This window comes from Alligator mississippiensis, chromosome 10 (genome assembly GCF_030867095.1).
Source record: "Alligator mississippiensis isolate rAllMis1 chromosome 10, rAllMis1, whole genome shotgun sequence".
In the NCBI taxonomy this organism is placed as follows: domain Eukaryota; kingdom Metazoa; phylum Chordata; order Crocodylia; family Alligatoridae; genus Alligator; species Alligator mississippiensis.
Genome location: NC_081833.1, coordinates 13,442,877 through 13,460,230, shown reverse-complemented (window position 1 = coordinate 13,460,230; position 17,354 = coordinate 13,442,877). Strand labels below are relative to the sequence as shown.

General features: G+C 40.7%; 1 protein-coding gene and 1 non-coding gene across 2 annotated transcripts; both read left to right on the top strand.

The window, feature by feature from the left end:
* Window positions 1–74: 74 nt before the first annotated feature.
* Window positions 75–15,608, top strand: RANBP1 (RAN binding protein 1). Its single transcript, XM_006270917.3, has 6 exons — window positions 75–181; window positions 2,259–2,395; window positions 4,577–4,734; window positions 7,677–7,805; window positions 9,557–9,622; window positions 12,196–15,608. The coding sequence occupies exons 1-6, from the start codon at window positions 167–169 to the stop codon at window positions 12,318–12,320; spliced, it is 630 nt and encodes a 209-aa protein (XP_006270979.1). The 5' UTR covers window positions 75–166; the 3' UTR covers window positions 12,321–15,608.
* Window positions 9,766–9,897, top strand: LOC132243651 (small nucleolar RNA SNORA77). Its single transcript, XR_009455378.1, has one exon. It is a non-coding gene; the product is annotated as a small nucleolar RNA SNORA77 (small nucleolar RNA).
* Window positions 15,609–17,354: the final 1,746 nt, after the last annotated feature.

The window sequence follows — 17,354 nt, the reverse complement described above, 5'->3', positions numbered from 1 at the left end:
GAAGGGGTTAAGCGGGCGGCGGCCACGCGGCGCCGCACTCGGGGGGGAGGGGCGCTCCCACAAGGCCTCGCGGCGGCGGGAATGAGGTAGAGGCGGCGGCGGGGGCGGGGCAGCGCGAGCGCGGCAGGAAGCGGAGCGCAGCGCGGCCGGCAGCAGCGCCAGCCCCATGGCCGACACCAAGGTGAGTGCGGGCCGGGTTTGAGGCCGGGGTTGGGGTGGCAGCACCCGCGGGCTGGCCGGGGCCTAGTCGGGCCCAGCGAGACGGCGCCTGTCCCGGAGGCCCGACGAGGCAGCCCCCATTTTGGGGCCCGGAGCGGAGGCCTCCAGGCCACGCGGGCCTGGCCTCGTGTCTGCGCCCTGCGGGCCTCCCCTGGGTCGCCTGCCCGCTGCTCGGCGGCGGCTCCGCGCGTGCGATGGGCGCGGGGCGAGCAGGCCGCGGGCGCCGGAGCCGGGAGAGCCCCCGCCGCCCCGCCAGCACCGGGAGGCGCTTAAAGAAAAAAAAAAAAAGCTCCTTTTTTCACTTAAAATTAATCGGAGCTGCCGTGTGGGTGTCGTCTTGTCTTTTATTAAAGCCGTTTATTTTACTGTTTTGCCAAAATCAAGTTAGGATGCAAACATCCAGCGGGTCTAATAATGCAAGAAATGGCCTCTACCACGAGTCCTGATATTCAGCAAGAGAAACTAATCCTACCTGCGGATTTGGGAGTTGCTTCACACTGCTAGATTTAAGAAGTCATGCCGAAATCCTGATTTATTTGTTGTTTGTTTTTTTTTTAAATGTAGGCGTGTTGCAGTCTGTCCTGACTATCCTAAAGCAAATGGTGGTCACATTAAAACTCTTTTGCTGTCTTCTGGTGTGTTTAGACCCTGCTCAAAAACGTTCATCCTTTCTGGGTGTTCAGTCGGCTGTGACTTGAAAAGTCGGGAGATTTGGCCTCCCAGGCGAGGATCGTGTTGATGCACCCAACATGTCTTTTTTTTTTTTTTCCCTTATTAATGCTAAGGCACCGTATTACGTTTCAGACATAAAGGTGTATAAGTTCAAAAGCATTTGGTACAAGTCCTGCACATCCGAACCCAACCTTGTTGCATGGCTAAAAATCGGGGGGTTTTCCCTGAATTATGTGTGTTCTGTAACGCTAGTTTTTACTCTCTTCGTAAGTGACCATCACATCTTGCTTAAAGTACAGAATATTAATGCAAATTTTCAGTACTGAAACCATTAACAGTGTCTGAAAATCAGACTTCAATGAAAATCAAAAACTTCAATGAAAAACATGTATGAGTATGTCCCCTAAATTGTCTTGGATCCTGAATAATTATAACACGGATGATCCTGGGCTCTAACCGCAGCATTTAAAGTTTGTTTTTGTTTCTTATCATCCATAGCAATGTGTGTAATGAATGTTCCTCAAGCCTTTGTTTTCAATATCTTCATCCAACCTTTAGTAGGAAGGTTAGTACTTCAACCTGAAACATGTGATGCAAAACTAAATATGGGGAAGCAGGTTTTCATGGCCTTGGGCAGTTTTGCTAATGCCAGGTTCTATACTGCACTCATTATATTTGATGTTTCAAAACAGAGGTTAGTAACAGTCAAGCACATCCTAATTGTTTTTTTTTTTCTGTAGATGGTAAATCAGGCACCTTATTTTTTTTACAAACAAAATAATTACACGTTTATGCCATTTGCAAGATCATAGGGAGAAGTAGTATGGAAACTGCGGATCACGAAAAAGATTAGTAAAGATTGGTCACATGGAGTGCATGGAAAACTAAGCAATATCTTTTATGTCAAAATAAAAAATAGAAAATAAGTTATTTAAAAAATTAAATAATCTGCAGTCTTTCTCCTACTCTGTAGATCTTTGCCACGAAGAGTTGCTTTTGCCTGTACAGAAGCAGCAGTTACGTGATATATCAACATAGTTTACATTTTTTAAAATTCCTATTCTTCTTTTCCTGTGCCTGCCGTTGAAATGAATGAGGAATCAAGTGTGGATAAAAATTTTAAGACAGTTGCATTACCTTCCCTTAGGAATGGAGGCAATACTTTCTGTAAGAGAAAATGTTAATGTTGCCTACCTTAAAAGCCAAATAAAATTTTAATTGACAGAACTGAGACTCATGGTGTAATAGTTAGGCTTTGTCAGTCTATAAAATACTCAAAGCATAGCAGTTGCTCTTATACTTTTGCTGACATTTTATAGTTTTGTTCTCAAAATCGCACTGTTGTAACTGAACATTTTTTTCACCAGGATACACATGAGGAGCATGACACCTCAACTGAAAATGCAGATGATTCCAACCATGATCCTCAGTTTGAGCCTATAGTTTCTCTTCCTGAGCAAGAGATCAAGACTCTTGAGGAGGATGAGGAAGAGCTGTTTAAGATGTAAGTAATATGTTACTGTATGTGCTTGTCACTTGTTGCTGCTGAATATTTTTTAAGCAAATCGATAAAGCTAGCTTGTTAAAAGCCACTATGCAGAGGGCAGCAGTAATCTAGGGTAATATATAGTATGAGATCAGGTAAATAGCTACGCATGTGATTAATGCCAGTTTATCCGGGAATGATGGGAGTGCCGAGATTGGGACTTTGTGTAATGTGATTGAAATCATGGTTGCCAGCACTAATTAGGTATTAGTGAAAGCTTAGTTTGGAAAATAAACCCTTTAACTTGAATTGTGCAAAAATATGAGAGAGACTGCAAAAAAGGAGGTTACAATAACTTCAGTTACTTGCTACTTTGCAGGATAATGAAAGTTGTTGGGCTGTTCCCTGAGCACCTGTCTGGAAATTCAAACAATGTCTAGTTGAGGCTGTCCAAAAGGATAAGACTGTTTAACAAGCTGCCGTTTGAGTTTCTCCCCTCTAGAGTAGGGGTGTCAAACTCAAATGAGCCATATTCCCTGCCAACAGCCAGGGTTTGGGCCATTGTTAGAGTGAACACCCCACCTCCAGATCTGGGCCACAGGGTTTCTTTCTCACCATGGCTACAGAAGCCCCTATGTTGCCACAGCCAGTACCCAGCTTTAAACACCACCCCCGCCCTTTTCCTCTTGCCAACTACTGCTAATTTTAGTGGCCAACAGTGACCAAAACCCAGAAATTTGCTAGCAAGTAATTGGGAGGAAGTGATGGTAGCATTTATCCCCTGGGTGCTGGCTTGCATCAGCATAGCTCTGGCAGCTGAAATGACAAGCTCTGGGGCGGATCTAAAGGTGGATTTGCCCCATGAGCCATACATTTTTCGCCCCTCTGCCAGAGGACCATCAGTTCAGTGACGCATGTAACTACAGATAGAGATTTTTGAGGGAGAACAACAAATTGAGGGTGTTAAAATAGTGTCACCTCCCTTCCGTGATAAAACATTAGGATCAAAAGACTTGTCTAGATCCCACTTACAGCAAAATGTTGCTTAAGTGTTCTTGGTTGCATGGCTAGACATGACTCCTAGAGCATGGCAAAGATGAGCACAATTGTTAAATAACCCTTTATTTCTCAGGTGGGTAACAAAGCTTATTCTGATGCACAAAAAATACATTTGCTTTTAAACTTTATCTCATTTTTCTGTTTTTCAGCATTGGAAGGAAGATCGTTTGATATAGAAAGGAAGTTCTCTAAATAAAATCACCAATTTTAAGATGAGCAGTAATCTTAAAAAGGATATACTCTAAATTTTGGAATCTCTTTCTAGATAAAAAAGCAGTACTTTTTTTTTTTTTTTTTTTTTTAATATTTGTAAGCAAGTCTGATTTTTCTTTCCAATTAGAAAATTGATCCTGTAATCATTATGGGAGGCCATCTTGCAAACTGAGGGAATCAAGTAGTAAGGTTCAAACGAAAGAATTCTAAGATTGAATACCTCTGCTTTTAAATTTTTCTCATGCTGGAAAATATCTTTCATAAGCTAATTATTGATAGTATATGGGATACCTGTTGAGAAAATAACAAACCTAGAGAGATAGTGGGTAGCTCGCCTTTAAGTCCTGTAGATTTAAGAGCTTCAGTGCTTGCTTTACTGAATACACAAGCGTTGCTGGTTGTAACTTCAATATACTAATTGTATTCCAAGTATACAGAAGAACTTGAATTCTAGGAAAGTTATTGCTGTTACATGTTAGATATCTTAAAAGCACAAGGATTAGCTTTTGATGGCAAAAGATAAAATATTTAGTGCTGATATGCACTTATTTAGGCTTTTAGGCAGACGTGCTTTCGTTGCCCATGTTGTAGGCTGCTGAAGTTTTTAATGGTTAGTATATGGTTCTGTTTTGAAATTAAAAATCAACACTGATGACATGCTGCATATGCAAACCCTTATTTTGTACTTTAACTTGCATGCAGTCTGGAAAGTTTTCATAGAATAAATGTTTCAGTGAAGATGTAGTTCATTTTCTGTGCATCTCAAGTCCTATGGATGATCTGTAAGGTCCCTTCCTGCCCCCTAACAACTATGAAACTATGAATCAAACTGCTATGTTGGACAGAGCAGCATCCTTTATCTGTTGTGGTATCTAAATTAACGATTTCTTGCTTGCAAACTCAGATCTCATTTCTTTCTTTCTTAAGGCGAGCAAAGTTGTTTCGATTCGCATCAGAAAATGACCTTCCAGAGTGGAAAGAACGAGGAACTGGTGATGTAAAGCTCCTGAAACACAAGGAGAAAGGAACAATTCGCCTCCTCATGAGAAGAGACAAAACCCTAAAAATCTGTGCAAATCATTACAGTATGTTTGTTATGCCATGTCCCATAATAGCTTCCATTTGCCTTTTTCCCTTCATGTGCAATATCACTGTCAACTTTGTAGAATTCATACATATTTTGTTTATCCTCAAGCTTTCATAAATAGGGTTAGAAGAACAACCCAATGGCTTTTTAGCAGTGATTAAGTCAGTGTTTTGGTAAATTTTGACACTAAATTTAGTAGTTGGGAACAACCTCATAATACTGCAGTTAACTTATTTACAATATGGTAAATAATCTGAAAATTTTTGACTATGTAATGAAGCCTTGAGATTTGCGGGCAGTTTCTGTCAGATGTAGCAGTATGGAGTTTGAAAGTTCTGATAGTTAAAATCACAAACTTGGGGTGTTTAAAAAAAAAAAAAAAAAGAGGCTAAGGCAGTTTATAACACTTTGGTTGGATCCAGCATAGAAAACTTGAATAAAAGGAGATGTCTTTCGAATTTGTGTGTGGCAGTATTTTGAAAGTTCATCCCATAGAGTGGGTTTTAAAGTTTAGTGTGTATGTGGTACAGTATTAAAAAAGCCTGGTACACTAGCATCTTTCTATGAGGGTGTACCATGGTAGGTACAACACAGTAGCTTTTTATTCCATGGAAAAATTAAGCTAATCTGTGACTGGCTGAGTACACCAGGTTAGCTTTTATTTTACTGTAGGGTAGTAGCATGCAGGAAGCTTCCATGGAGCACTTTGTAGGTCATACCACAAGAAAGTAGTTGGCATGGTAATTTTTACCATTTTCAAACCGACTTCATACATTTTAATGATCAAATTGAAGTGTAAGTTTAAAAAAAACAAAGTTTAGTAAATGGGCTTTATTTAAAGAACTAAAATTTGAAATCCGTATGAAATTGGGGTCTACATTTGATATGATCTGATAAAGCAGTACATACCAGCTGCCAAAGCTTTGTAGGAATTCAAACCAGCAAACTGCTAGAAGCAGTTGTTTAAGCTCCACCCACTGGACTGACAGCATTAGCTATGTCTGCAGGTGCAGAAAGTCTGTTTTTTTTTTTTAATTTTAGTTTATTTGACTATATATTCAAAAATAATTTGGCACTTTTAAAAGCAAGAAAGCTTGAGAGAGAAACAATATAGGAATAAAAATAAGGATGAGCTTTAGATTCTCCTCTTCTGGTCCTTCCTTCCCTCCCTCTCTCCCTCCCCCCCAAAAATATAAAAAAATTGAGGAATGTGGTGATTAGAAACATGTGGTCCAATTCAAGCTATAGGGAATACTTTGTTTAATCAGTCTCAAATGCATTTTATCAAATGTTATGATAAAACTTAATCTCTGTCCAACACACGGATCATATTTAAGGTACCTTTTTAATTTTCAAAAGGCTGTTACTATATATTAATTCACTGCCAGCCTCCATCCAAATGCAGCTTGATGCAGATTTAAAATGAAAAAGTAATATAGAAAGCCCATTGCTAACTTGTCTATGATTTGTTTGAAAAATGGTATGGATAAATGCAAACCTATATAATTGCATAAAATATTAGGGGAAAGAAGTAACACATTAAATATTAAAAAGGGGAGTGGAAAAAAAGGCTCTGCTGAGTAGTTAGTCCTTATAAGATTAATTTACTTCTGACAGCCAACCTTTTGGGGGGGGGGGGAAGTGTGTAAATGAATGAGGAAAATTTGTCCATTCTCTCAAAGTACCCTCAAAAACTCTTCAGTTATCAGTCTTGGAATACTATATACTGGTACTACTGTGCTAATAGCATTCTGGTGTTCTAAAATAAATCAACTGTAGTTTGCTTGTGAGCCACATATATATTGTATAAACTAAGCAAGAGGTCCAGAGATAAAGCAAAAAAAAAACCAAACCACTGGAACGATAGGTGAGGTACCTGTACGAGGAAACGTTTTAAGATATGAAACAAGGTGACCCAGTCTTGTAGATCAAAATTAGGAGGTACCGTTAATTTAATCCAACTACCTATAAAAGACAGCATACAATTCCATTTAGTAACTTTTGCATCAAACTCATGTCTGACCAGCACAAATACCTAATTTAGTACAGTTGTTGCAGGAAATGCTAAACAAAGGGTAGTGAAGGAATTCAAAATAGGAAATGTGCTCTTCATAGTAAACTTGAGAACTTTCACTGCAAGGTAATGCAACAGATTTAAGATGCTGTGAGGGACAGAATTGTTTAGCTGACTTTTCCTTGCAGTTATTATACCTGTAGAAACTGAAAGGGCTGTAATATGCAAGACTGCCAGCATGAGAAAGGAGAACACTTTGCTATCTTATTTGGGTGCTTCTAGGTGTGTTTTTTCTGAAGCATCAAAGTAAATACATTTTGGCTATTGGTCTTTGAATATGGTAAGTGCAGTCTAAAGTAGAACTGAACAGAAACTGACTGTTTTTGTATTTGAAGAGTGGGTTCTTGGCAGTCTTGTAATTATTGGCTTTATGTTAAACTAGCCAATTGCCCATCAAGAATGACAGGGAGAGGGGCTGGGATGGAGTACCACCACCTAACGCCCCATATTGCCGTTGTTCTGCCTCTTGCAAGGAGTGAGGCAGGGAAGCCGAGGCCAGTGGTGCTGGCCTCGACTCCCCCACCCTCTGTCCGCTCGCAGCTTTGGAATCATGGCGACGCTCCCCCACGTTTGGAGTACTCTGACCGTTTCTGTCAGCTAATCAGAGTGCGTATAAAGCGTTACGGACAGACAGGCAGACTTAGGCTTTTATAATATTAGAACTGGTCTGGGACGTTGGGCAGACAGTATGTGGTGGTCACATTTTAAATTCATGTTAGCTAACTTGTTGCCCTAATCCCTATGAGAGTAGGCCTAAGTAAATGGATATTATAAGAGTTAATTTATTTGGCTCACTTGTGAAGCTACTGAGGAAAATATTTCAGAGTAGTTCTCCATGTACATAACAGTCTTTTTCTTTTTTCTAGTTACACCTTTAATGGAGTTGAAGCCTAATGCTGGAAGTGACAGGGCATGGGTTTGGAATACACATGCTGACTTTGCAGATGAAAGCCCTAAACCTGAACTCCTGGCAATCCGATTTTTAAATGCAGAAAGTGAGTGGCATGGTGCAAGTAGTTAACTGTTAGCAATGTTCTTAATACATAGGGAAACAGTAGCTGTTAGACATCTGTAATAGCCAATGCAGCATTTAGTATCTAAAGGCATTTTTTGATAAGTGTACTGATGTTCTGTTTCCAGTGAGGCTTGTGGTGTTCTAGAATAACATTAATGCAGAACATCCCTGAAAGATATTCATCAATGGATTTATCCTGCCTCAAATAATTCCTTTTTCATTGAGATTTGAATGTTGGCATTACAAGTTGTCTTCCATTCGGGCCCATTTCCCTTAGAATTGCGTATGGTTGTCTGCTGCTCTAAAGAGGTACCAAATGATACTCACTTTTTGTTTTAATTGTATCAAATCTCTACTACCTATATATTATAAATGTGAACAGCTTGTTTGTGAAACTTTCTAAGCCAGTGATTCTCAACCAGTGCCGTGACACCTTGGGGTGCCTTGAGATCCTTTTGGGATTGCTGTGGGGTACCACACAATGTTAGTACTGTTAGGTATGCAAATATGATTCACAAGATAAACCAAGCAATTTCAAATAATCCATAGTGTTAAAAAAAAAAAAAAAAATGTTGTGACCTGTTGTGCTCTTTCTGAATTTTTGCAGTTGAAAAATGACCATATTGGTTGTTTGTTTGTTTTTTTCTTTAATCGTTAAAAAATGAGTGAAAACTAAAAGCAGACATTTTCTGAGGGGTGCCTTTGGCCTAAAAAGGTTGAGAACCACTGTTGCAGGCAAAGCTGACTGGTGATAGAACTCTTTCTCTAAGAGCTCATAAATATAGAGTTTAATTTCTAGTCTGGCTGAGTGATGTCACTGTGGGTGGGTTTCCTTTTGGCCTAATGCATTCTCTTTAGAGGAAGTTCTTCCAAAAACTTGTGGATAGGGCACACATTCCAAAGAGTTTCTAAAATGATTTTATATCTGGTTATGGAAGTGCTGTCTTTTCCAGTGGGGCAACAGTGACCTCAAGTGGTCAGTCAAGGTAACTTAGTATATCAAGCTATCTTTGTAGCTCTATTTGGCAGTGACTTGATTTTTGTTTTGGTTTTCTTTTTCTCAGATTGAGTTGGAGGGATAATAGTAAGTAAAGTAATAATGACCGCCACTCTTCTAGATAGAACTGTGAAAAAATATACTTACTTCATTTATACTGAAATACGTTAGTTTGGAAATAAATTGTGCCTTACCTGGAAAAATTAAAGCTGGCTGCATTTGCCCTGTGTAGCGACTGGCACTTTTAAAAAAAAAAAAAATGTTGTGCTTATCAGAATTTTTAAGATTGAAAACCCAGCCTAAAGTCTTCTCATATGTGGTGTAGGCATTTGTAGTGCAAATTTGCTGGTCTTTCTTAACTGAATTTGGCGGAGAAAAATCTAAGTGTGATGCACTCGGACCATAGGCCCCAACTTGGAACAAATTCATAGGACATTGCTTAACATTGATTAGTGGCAGAAGTTGAAAATGTGAGTATTCTTGAGAAACCGCTCAAGTGCAATTTTTTTTCTTTCTTTAGACACTGTATTTAAATAAATGAGAGAGACTAGAATCCTAAATACTTAACACTGCTTTCAACCTCAGTTGATTTAATTTGCTGTTGTTCAAAAAATATGCACTTAATAAATATCAAAACTTGCACTAGACTTTATTTTAAATCAAATGGTATTTGGGAACTCAGATTTTGCAGGGAGCTCAAGCTAAATAAAGCATTTCTTATTTCCTTTGTACAGACGCACAGAAATTCAAGGCAAAATTTGAAGAATGCAGGAATGAAGTAGATAAGAGGGCAAAGAAGGGTAAGATGTTTAATATTTCTTTGAAATTTAGATACTTACTATGTAAGTTAGTAATTAAATTTATCTAAACTTAGCTGAGTCCCCTATCCCAAGGCTTTAGTGTGTGTCCGGGTGGAGGGGGGGTGTTGTTGTTGCTGTTTTTGGCAGACTCACTCTGTGCCTGACTGCAATCTTCAGTCCAGGTGCTTTTTCAGTCTGCTAGAGTAACGGTTCAGGGTGTTGAAAACGCTTCTTTTCCTGTAGAAGACTGTTGCAATTGCTCTTGATACAGTTTTTAGGACAGCTGTCATGGAATGGTGTGTTTGTGGTTTCCACAAATGCTTTACCAGTCCTGACTTGCTATGTCCCACAAGTAGGGGTGCACTGATAAAGATTTTCTGATACCGATAACCAATTAACCAACTGTATCGGCCAGTGCCAATCCGATAACTGATTTACTTCGGTTAAATTGGCAGGGCAGGGAGCAGGATGATGCCACAGTTGACTCGTCCATGGGGTAGTGAGCGGCAGCTCTCGGCTGCTGTGTGCCTCTCCGGGGGGGGCGTGCCCCCCCCGATTTGTGCACAGGGCAGATGTGGGCTGCCTGCTGCAGGCTCGGGGCTCTCTACTCTGGTGCCTTTGTCCTGGGAGCCACACACCAGCCACGCACCCCCTGCCCACCTGGCAGCGGGGGACACGGCTCCCTACCCACACTGCTGCTGGTCGGGTAGGGTTGCGCAGCTGACACAGGGCTCCGAGCACAAAGACAGTGGAAAGGAGAGCCCTGAGTCTGTGGCAGGCAGCCCACATCTGCCCTTGTCCAGCTCAGCTCTGCTCTGCTTAAAACTGCCCCAAGCTTGAAATGATATTGGCAGCACTTGAACTAAAGTTAATTTGCTGCAGGCTCGGGGTGCTCTGCCCTGCTGCCTTTGCCCTGGGAACCCCGCACCAGCTGCATGCCCAGCAGTGGGAGGCACAACTAGCTGCCCCCAGTGCTGCTGGCTGGGCAGGGGGCGTGTGGTCAACATGAGGCTCCTGACAGAGAGGCAACAGTGGAGAGCCATGAGCCCACAGCAGGTGGCTCACATCTACTGTGCGCACAAATCTGGGGGGCACATGCCTGCCTTGGGATGCGCACAGTAGCATGGAGCTGCTGCTCCCCAAAACCCCCTGGTTGAGCTGCCTGTGGCTTTATCCTGCTCCTGGTCCCAAGTTCCATGCACTGCCTTGACTGGGCAGCATCCCCTGCCCCACTCCCTCCCTCACCGTGGGGGCCTCAGTCTTCCCCCCCACCCCCCATATGCCCCTTCCCCTACATAGACTTACCTGCAGGGAGCTGCTCTCCACATTGCCCAGCTGTATTCCTGGCCGTGTGCATGCATGCCACAGCGCACATACACACGGCGCCCTCTGCGTCTCGCTTCTAGCAGCTCCAAGCAGGACCTCTTGCAGGCTAGAATGCTGGGACAGGCTAGAATACTGCAGGCATCTAGGTCCCCTGGCCTCGGGGGGGACAGGGAACCCATATGTCCAGGGCACTGGCCAGAAGGCAAAATTTATCAGTAAGCATAATTGGCTACAATGGCCAAAAAAAAACGGTAGCTGATAATGTAAATTTCCCTCTGATCGGTACCAGTCCAGTAGGCAACTGATGTATTGGTGTACCTCCACCCACAAGTAACTATCCTTTGGAAGATTTTTTTTTTAAACTTTGTTTGCTTTGTTAATTGGTTGCTTTACTTTTTCATTTAATGGGTTGCCACTATGACTTCTGAAGTAGAGAATTCACAGTAGTAGAGAAAAGCTTGCTAAACAAACCTCTCCAGTTTCATACAGTGTAGATTTGTTTAACAGTTTCCAGTTCAAACAGCTCAGGAAATGTGTGGGGGCCTCTTCTGGTTTAGATACTCATTCCTAGTATTGTCTTTCTAAATTTGTTTTAGTTTGGGGTTTTTTGGGGCTGTTTTGCTCCTTTTTGACGAAGATGTTGGTGTGGAAAGGGATATGAGGTTGTAGAAAGTTGTACTTGACACTGGTAAGGCTACCTAAGGTGCTTGAAGTTCTGTAAAATTAGTATGTCCAAATCCAGAGGTTACACCTTATCAGTAGCAATCCTGTAGCACGGGGAACAGCGACTTATACCTGCCAAAGGATTTCCCCCCCTTTATCTGGCCTACAAAGCCCAGGACACTAGCAACAATTTGGCAGCAGCTAGGTGCAAGCAGTAAACATCCTTAAAACCAGTCTCCTTTAATGTGGCATGCTGCTCCTGATAGTTTGCAGGTTGGTACCCCCACCTCCTATTCATACAGCCCTTAGCATAGCTGAAAGGTCACGTATTGACTTAGATTAGAGGGAAGATACCTGCCCATTTTGGACAAGAGGAATTAGCAAGATGGCACAGTCAACTCTGGTGGACAATTCAATGAGTTTACAAAATGCAGCATCCTTGTTTTGAAAGTCAATTACAACTCTTCCAATGTAAAAACAGGCTAGCACACTGTTCTTCTGCATATGTATTTCTTTTGTATTTTCCCTGTTAACAAAGTCCTACCTTTGCTTGTATTTTAATGGTTCTTCAAACAATCTTTTAGCAGGCACAGACAAAGACAATAGTGCTGAAAAAGTTGCTGCGAAATTAGAAGAGCTTTCTGTAAAGGAAGAGAGCAAAGCAGCTGAGAAGAAAGAGACCAAGGAAAAAACTGAAGAAAAGCAATAAATCATCTTGGGCCTTGCGGTTTTTTCCCTTTCTTTTTCTTTATTTTTTTTATTTTTATTTTTACAAGGGACTTTATAAAGAACTGAATTCTGACATTCAAGTTGTTTTTTTTCTAAGCTTTTGCCCTTTTGAAGATGCTTTGAGAAAATCCATTTCCCAGTCATGAAAATGTACTGTGCTAACTTTCTTTTCCATAGTGGAAACACTTATTTATAGTCATCCAAAAGAGTTAATAAAACAAACTTGAAAACAGCATTAAAGGACAGAACTGAGTTTTCTATACGCTTCAAAGGCTTATGACTACAACTCTTACACTGGGTGTTACGTTTTGAAACTTGTATCTTCATAAATGATGTAATTAGATTAAGTGAATTTTACCAACTGAAAAGATTAAAATTACATAGGTGTTCTTGTATGGTATTTGGATGATGACTGCTAACAAGCTTAAGCAAATTGCTTATACCAGACTTCCTTCTCTTCTTTCCCGTCTTATCCTTATGAAAGATTACTAGGAAACTAATCTTAAAGGCCTAATGGCTTTCAGAAGTTTTTTATGTATTAAAAGTGCAAGTTCTTCTTCCTTTCTTCCTTTACCAGTCTACTGTAAGTTGGTGTACTGTCTCTTCACTCAAGTTTTTATATTAACATTGATAGGGATAAATCTAAATCTTTCTAGCAGTTCGCTAGAATATGCCCTATTTGTTATCATATACTTCAGCTATCACTTCCTGAATTTCACACTAATCTCTTAGCTATTCAGAACTTCTCTCACATTAACAAATTCCAAGGGTTGTGGAATTATAAAATGCCTGGTAAAAGCTGTTTTCCTTAAAGTGAGGAAGTCCTAATGCAAATTAAAAAAAAAAAAAAAAATTAAACATGCAAGCTGAAACTTAATGGTGGTTCACATTTGACATGATTCTGTGGCACTCCCCAAAATGGTAATAAGTATTTTAGTGAAAGTTCCTCCCTTAGAAGCATTTATAGCAGTGAATCCAGTGTTCACTTCCTGCTTGAGAATTAGAAAATAAGCTGCAGTGGGCACCTCAGCCATTACTATCAAAGAAATTCTCTTTGAATACTATTTGAGTCAGTATCTTAAACTTTTCTTTGTGCTGACATTGTGTCCTATCCTTGAAGTGGAGCTAAGTACAAAGTTTAGATGAATTTTACTTTTCAACTTGAAGTGTGGTGACAGAATATCCAACAATGTAATTAATTGATCTTGGCAAAGAGGTCTGAAAAGCCTTCTGATTTTCTTTGCCTAGATTTCTTAACTTATACATTCATATTCTTAAGGACCTACTATACTGTAAAGCAGGGGTATCAGATTTATTTGACCCCCTGGGCCAGATCTGGATCCACCCCCTCCCAATTCTCCTGGCCCTTCCAGGAGCCCTGTTAGCCACATGTTTGACACCCCTGAGGTTAAGCGCTTATCTTCTGTTCATGCTAGCACTGATTTTAGGTTCTGGTAAATTATTCTTTAAGCTGGAACTACAAACAAGGTGCTTTGCTTTATAGTAAATACCTCTTAGATGTAGTTAGAGTTCACTTTCTTTCCCAGTTGCTTCACTAGATTTTTCAGACTTTTTCACACGTATTATCTGGTGCAGGAGTTGTCCTTTTTAGTCCACAGACATAATTGAGAAGGGAAGGATCAAATGCTTTGTTCCCTAGGACACTTACAAATTGTAAACTGAATGTTCCAACTGTCTCCTCAAGATGTCAATGGTATGCTTGGAATTTCCACGTTCTTTAAAATAGCATTGTCTATAGGCTGTTTTCAGATATTTAATTTCCTGCCATCTAAATGTAAATGCCAAAACTGTATCCATGAAGAACACTGTAGATCTAAATTGATAATGTTAAGCAGTGTGTTTTAAATTGGGCAAGCAGGGGCTGGAGTTTAAGTATCTAATTTCAAAATAAATTTAACTTTAAACTTTGATTAAATGATTTGGGGGTTTTGTTTGTTTGTTTTTAAGCTCACTGTTGTGTTGGTAATGTAAATGCAGTAGGCTTGTGTCCTTTGCCTACTGTAGAAAAATAAGTAGAAAAAAGGAGAAAATTAAGATGGGCTGTTCCAGTTTTGCAATTCAGGTTGACTGACATAGAAGAAAAATCTGCAAATTGTATTTGGATTAATACTTGGATCAAGGTATTTAGATATTGACAACTAACTCCAATTGAATTGCTTCTTTTTAACTTTTACATGTGTGCTTATTGTAACTGTTTCCTGATATTTGTCTTTCTATTCAGATAGTGATCCATGTTTAAATGGGTCATTTTCATCTCTAGTATAGTTATTGACTGACTTAGGGATGCATTTGGCCTCCAGTCTTTTGCCTGGTGCTCATGGCTTATTAATTTCCTTGTCACTTTCTTGATTTCTGAGTAGAATTTATGTAGAAAAGCAGTCTAGTGAAGTTGTCTTGGTCTATAACTAAACTGAAGCTTTGCCAATCAATGTTTTGACTTGGAAAGATTCTATATAGATTGCTTCCCTATATTTGGAGAAAAAAAAGTATTTTAAAAACTGTATATTAACACAATAAACTGCTCCTTGTGTCATTCAGGTTTTTTTTTACTTAGGAAGAGTGTATGCTTTCTGTGTCAAACTTGAGACGTGCTACTAAGAAATACTCAAGTGTGGGTTTGGTTTCTCTTAGTTCTTTTCCTCTTATGTGTCCTCTGACAGCACAGGTAGCAGTCTGAGGTTTCATTTAGGGTTATATGTGTTCCTGATGCATTCATGAGGTATGTGTTGAATTAATTGTGTATAAATGATGCTTAAAGTTATGTGAATGCTGTTCCTTTTGCTGTGTCTGTCTTGTTTGTTAAAAAGGCACCAGTTTTACTGGTGGAACTTTTTTTTTCCTTTATATTCAAGTCTCAGAATATTCTGCAGGTCTGTTAAAGGCAACAGTCCCTTGATGAAAGGGATGGTTCTTGATGTAACTCATTAAGATGTCTGTAATATATACTAGGCCTAAGCATCTCAAAACTACAGTTTTGATAGATTCACAGAATGTTTTTAAAAGCAGTATTGATACTTGCATAAATCAGTATTCTGATTTTAATTGGTTTAGAAATGCCTTAAGGTCTACATAGAGTATAAAATTATTTGTTTGCATAATTGTTAATTCTGATATGCCAGCCAGGTATGCTGCAGTAATAACTCACTGCTAACTGTAGTTATCTGGATGAATGTTACACCAGATTTCCGGTTAAGGAACTGCAGGTATGGAAACAAAAATAACAATAAACTAATTCTTTAAAGTTCAATTGATGTAAATTCAGTAGCTTCTACGTACGCTTTCATTTCCTAATGAAGGAACGGATAAGACTTAGTTTTGTGTGTTATGAGGTACTTTAAGCTTTCCTAATTTACAGCTTGCTTGTGGACTAAATAATGAGGAAATAGTTGGGCATCACATAATTGGAGAGAGATGGAGGCCTTTCTCCATATTCAGTGTATTTAACACAAGTGACTCTTGTAGTGATAGTTTATATGTCAACATAGCCAAAGTGTCAAAGCTTTGTAATGGTGCCTTACTGTAGCAAAATTATTCTTAAATACTGAATTCTAAATATACATTAGAAGCAACAGTGTGCTGTCATATTTGAAATATGTAGCTGCTTGTGCTTGCATTTGCAGATGAGGCAAATCAGTAGAGCATTCTTTGGAGCCAGGGATTGACTGGGGAAATGAACAGAGTTAAGATACAGGGTTAGTGATAACTAGGGACCTACCTAATTCATGATTTTTGCAGAAACTGCAAATTTGGTAGGTCCTCCACAAGAGCATGGGAGAGGGAGCTGAAAACAGGTGGGAAGCCCTGGCATCCTGAAGCGGGGGGGGGGGGGGGAGAGTGTGCAGCAGTTGGGGGGGGGGGGAGAGAGTGTGCAGCAGTGGGTGGGGGCACACCTGGCTGGGGGGTGGGGAGGGGGGCACTTCTAGGGCCCCATAGCCAATCAGGTGAGGGGTACCAAGCTCCACTGTGAAGATGGTGATCAGTGCTGCACTTGGACCGCAAAATTCGGCACAGCCCCTGTGAATTAAGTTCTAATGATAACCCTGCATCCAGTTTAGACCTTACTCAACCCACTGTGTGGGTTATTGAAGCCAGAAATTCTTTTGTGCATATGGTTTAAAATCTGTTTGCTTAAAAATAGGTGCCTGTTGTAAACTTCTGTTTGATTCTGCAGGTTACATTCATAGACAGGATTTCTTGTACCAGAGGGTCATATTTGTTAAATGTTCCATGTTTAGAAGATGTTTATTTTATCAATGGTAGATACAGCCGGCTGTGTGTAGAGTAGGGGTGCGCGAAGCGGGCAGTATGTGATTCGGATTCAGCCCGATTCAGGGGACAGTGACTTGATTCACTGATTTGGATCACTGTCCCGATTTTGATTCTGATTTGGCCATAGACACAGCCTTACATGATTTCCCCCCCCCCCCCCCCCCCCCATGTACCTTGAGGTACTAGAGAAATGCTGAGATGCTGGGGCAGATAAAGCGTCCCACAGGAGCCCGGACATACTAGGCAATGGGGACACACACACACACACACCCCCCACCCCCCCACCCCAGCTTGGTGATTGTCCATGGGGGGACCACAGGTGCTCCCCCCCCCCGCCCCGCACGACCCAGGAGGCAGCAGTTGCAGGGGGGGATGTCCCCCATGTACTCTGCAGTGGACCTGGAAGTGGACCAGAAGTACTTCCCCCCCACCCCGGTGGAACACTTGATTCACCCCACCATCTCAGCATTCACGAGCCGCGCCTGGTCCATGTAAAGTTGTGTCTATGGCTGAATTGTCGAATTCAGCCATAGAGAGATTAATGGGTCTCCTGATTCTATTCGGATTCAGAAATTTGGCCAACGAATCTGGTTGAATTTCCTCTGAATTGAATAGGCTAGAGCCTTATGAAAAGGCAGCAACTCAATTAATGCATTGCATGGAGTCCTGGATTTTAAAAGGTTTCCGTCTCCTCCATCAAAAAAACCAAAACCCTGTCTTTTTG

Coding starts and splice junctions, on each gene's coding strand:
- RANBP1 (XM_006270917.3), top strand. Junction 4,735..7,676: donor AATCTGTGCAAATCATTACA/GTATGTTTGTTA, acceptor TCTTTTTTCTAG/TTACACCTTTAATGGAGTTG. Junction 9,623..12,195: donor AGATAAGAGGGCAAAGAAGG/GTAAGATGTTTA, acceptor ACAATCTTTTAG/CAGGCACAGACAAAGACAAT.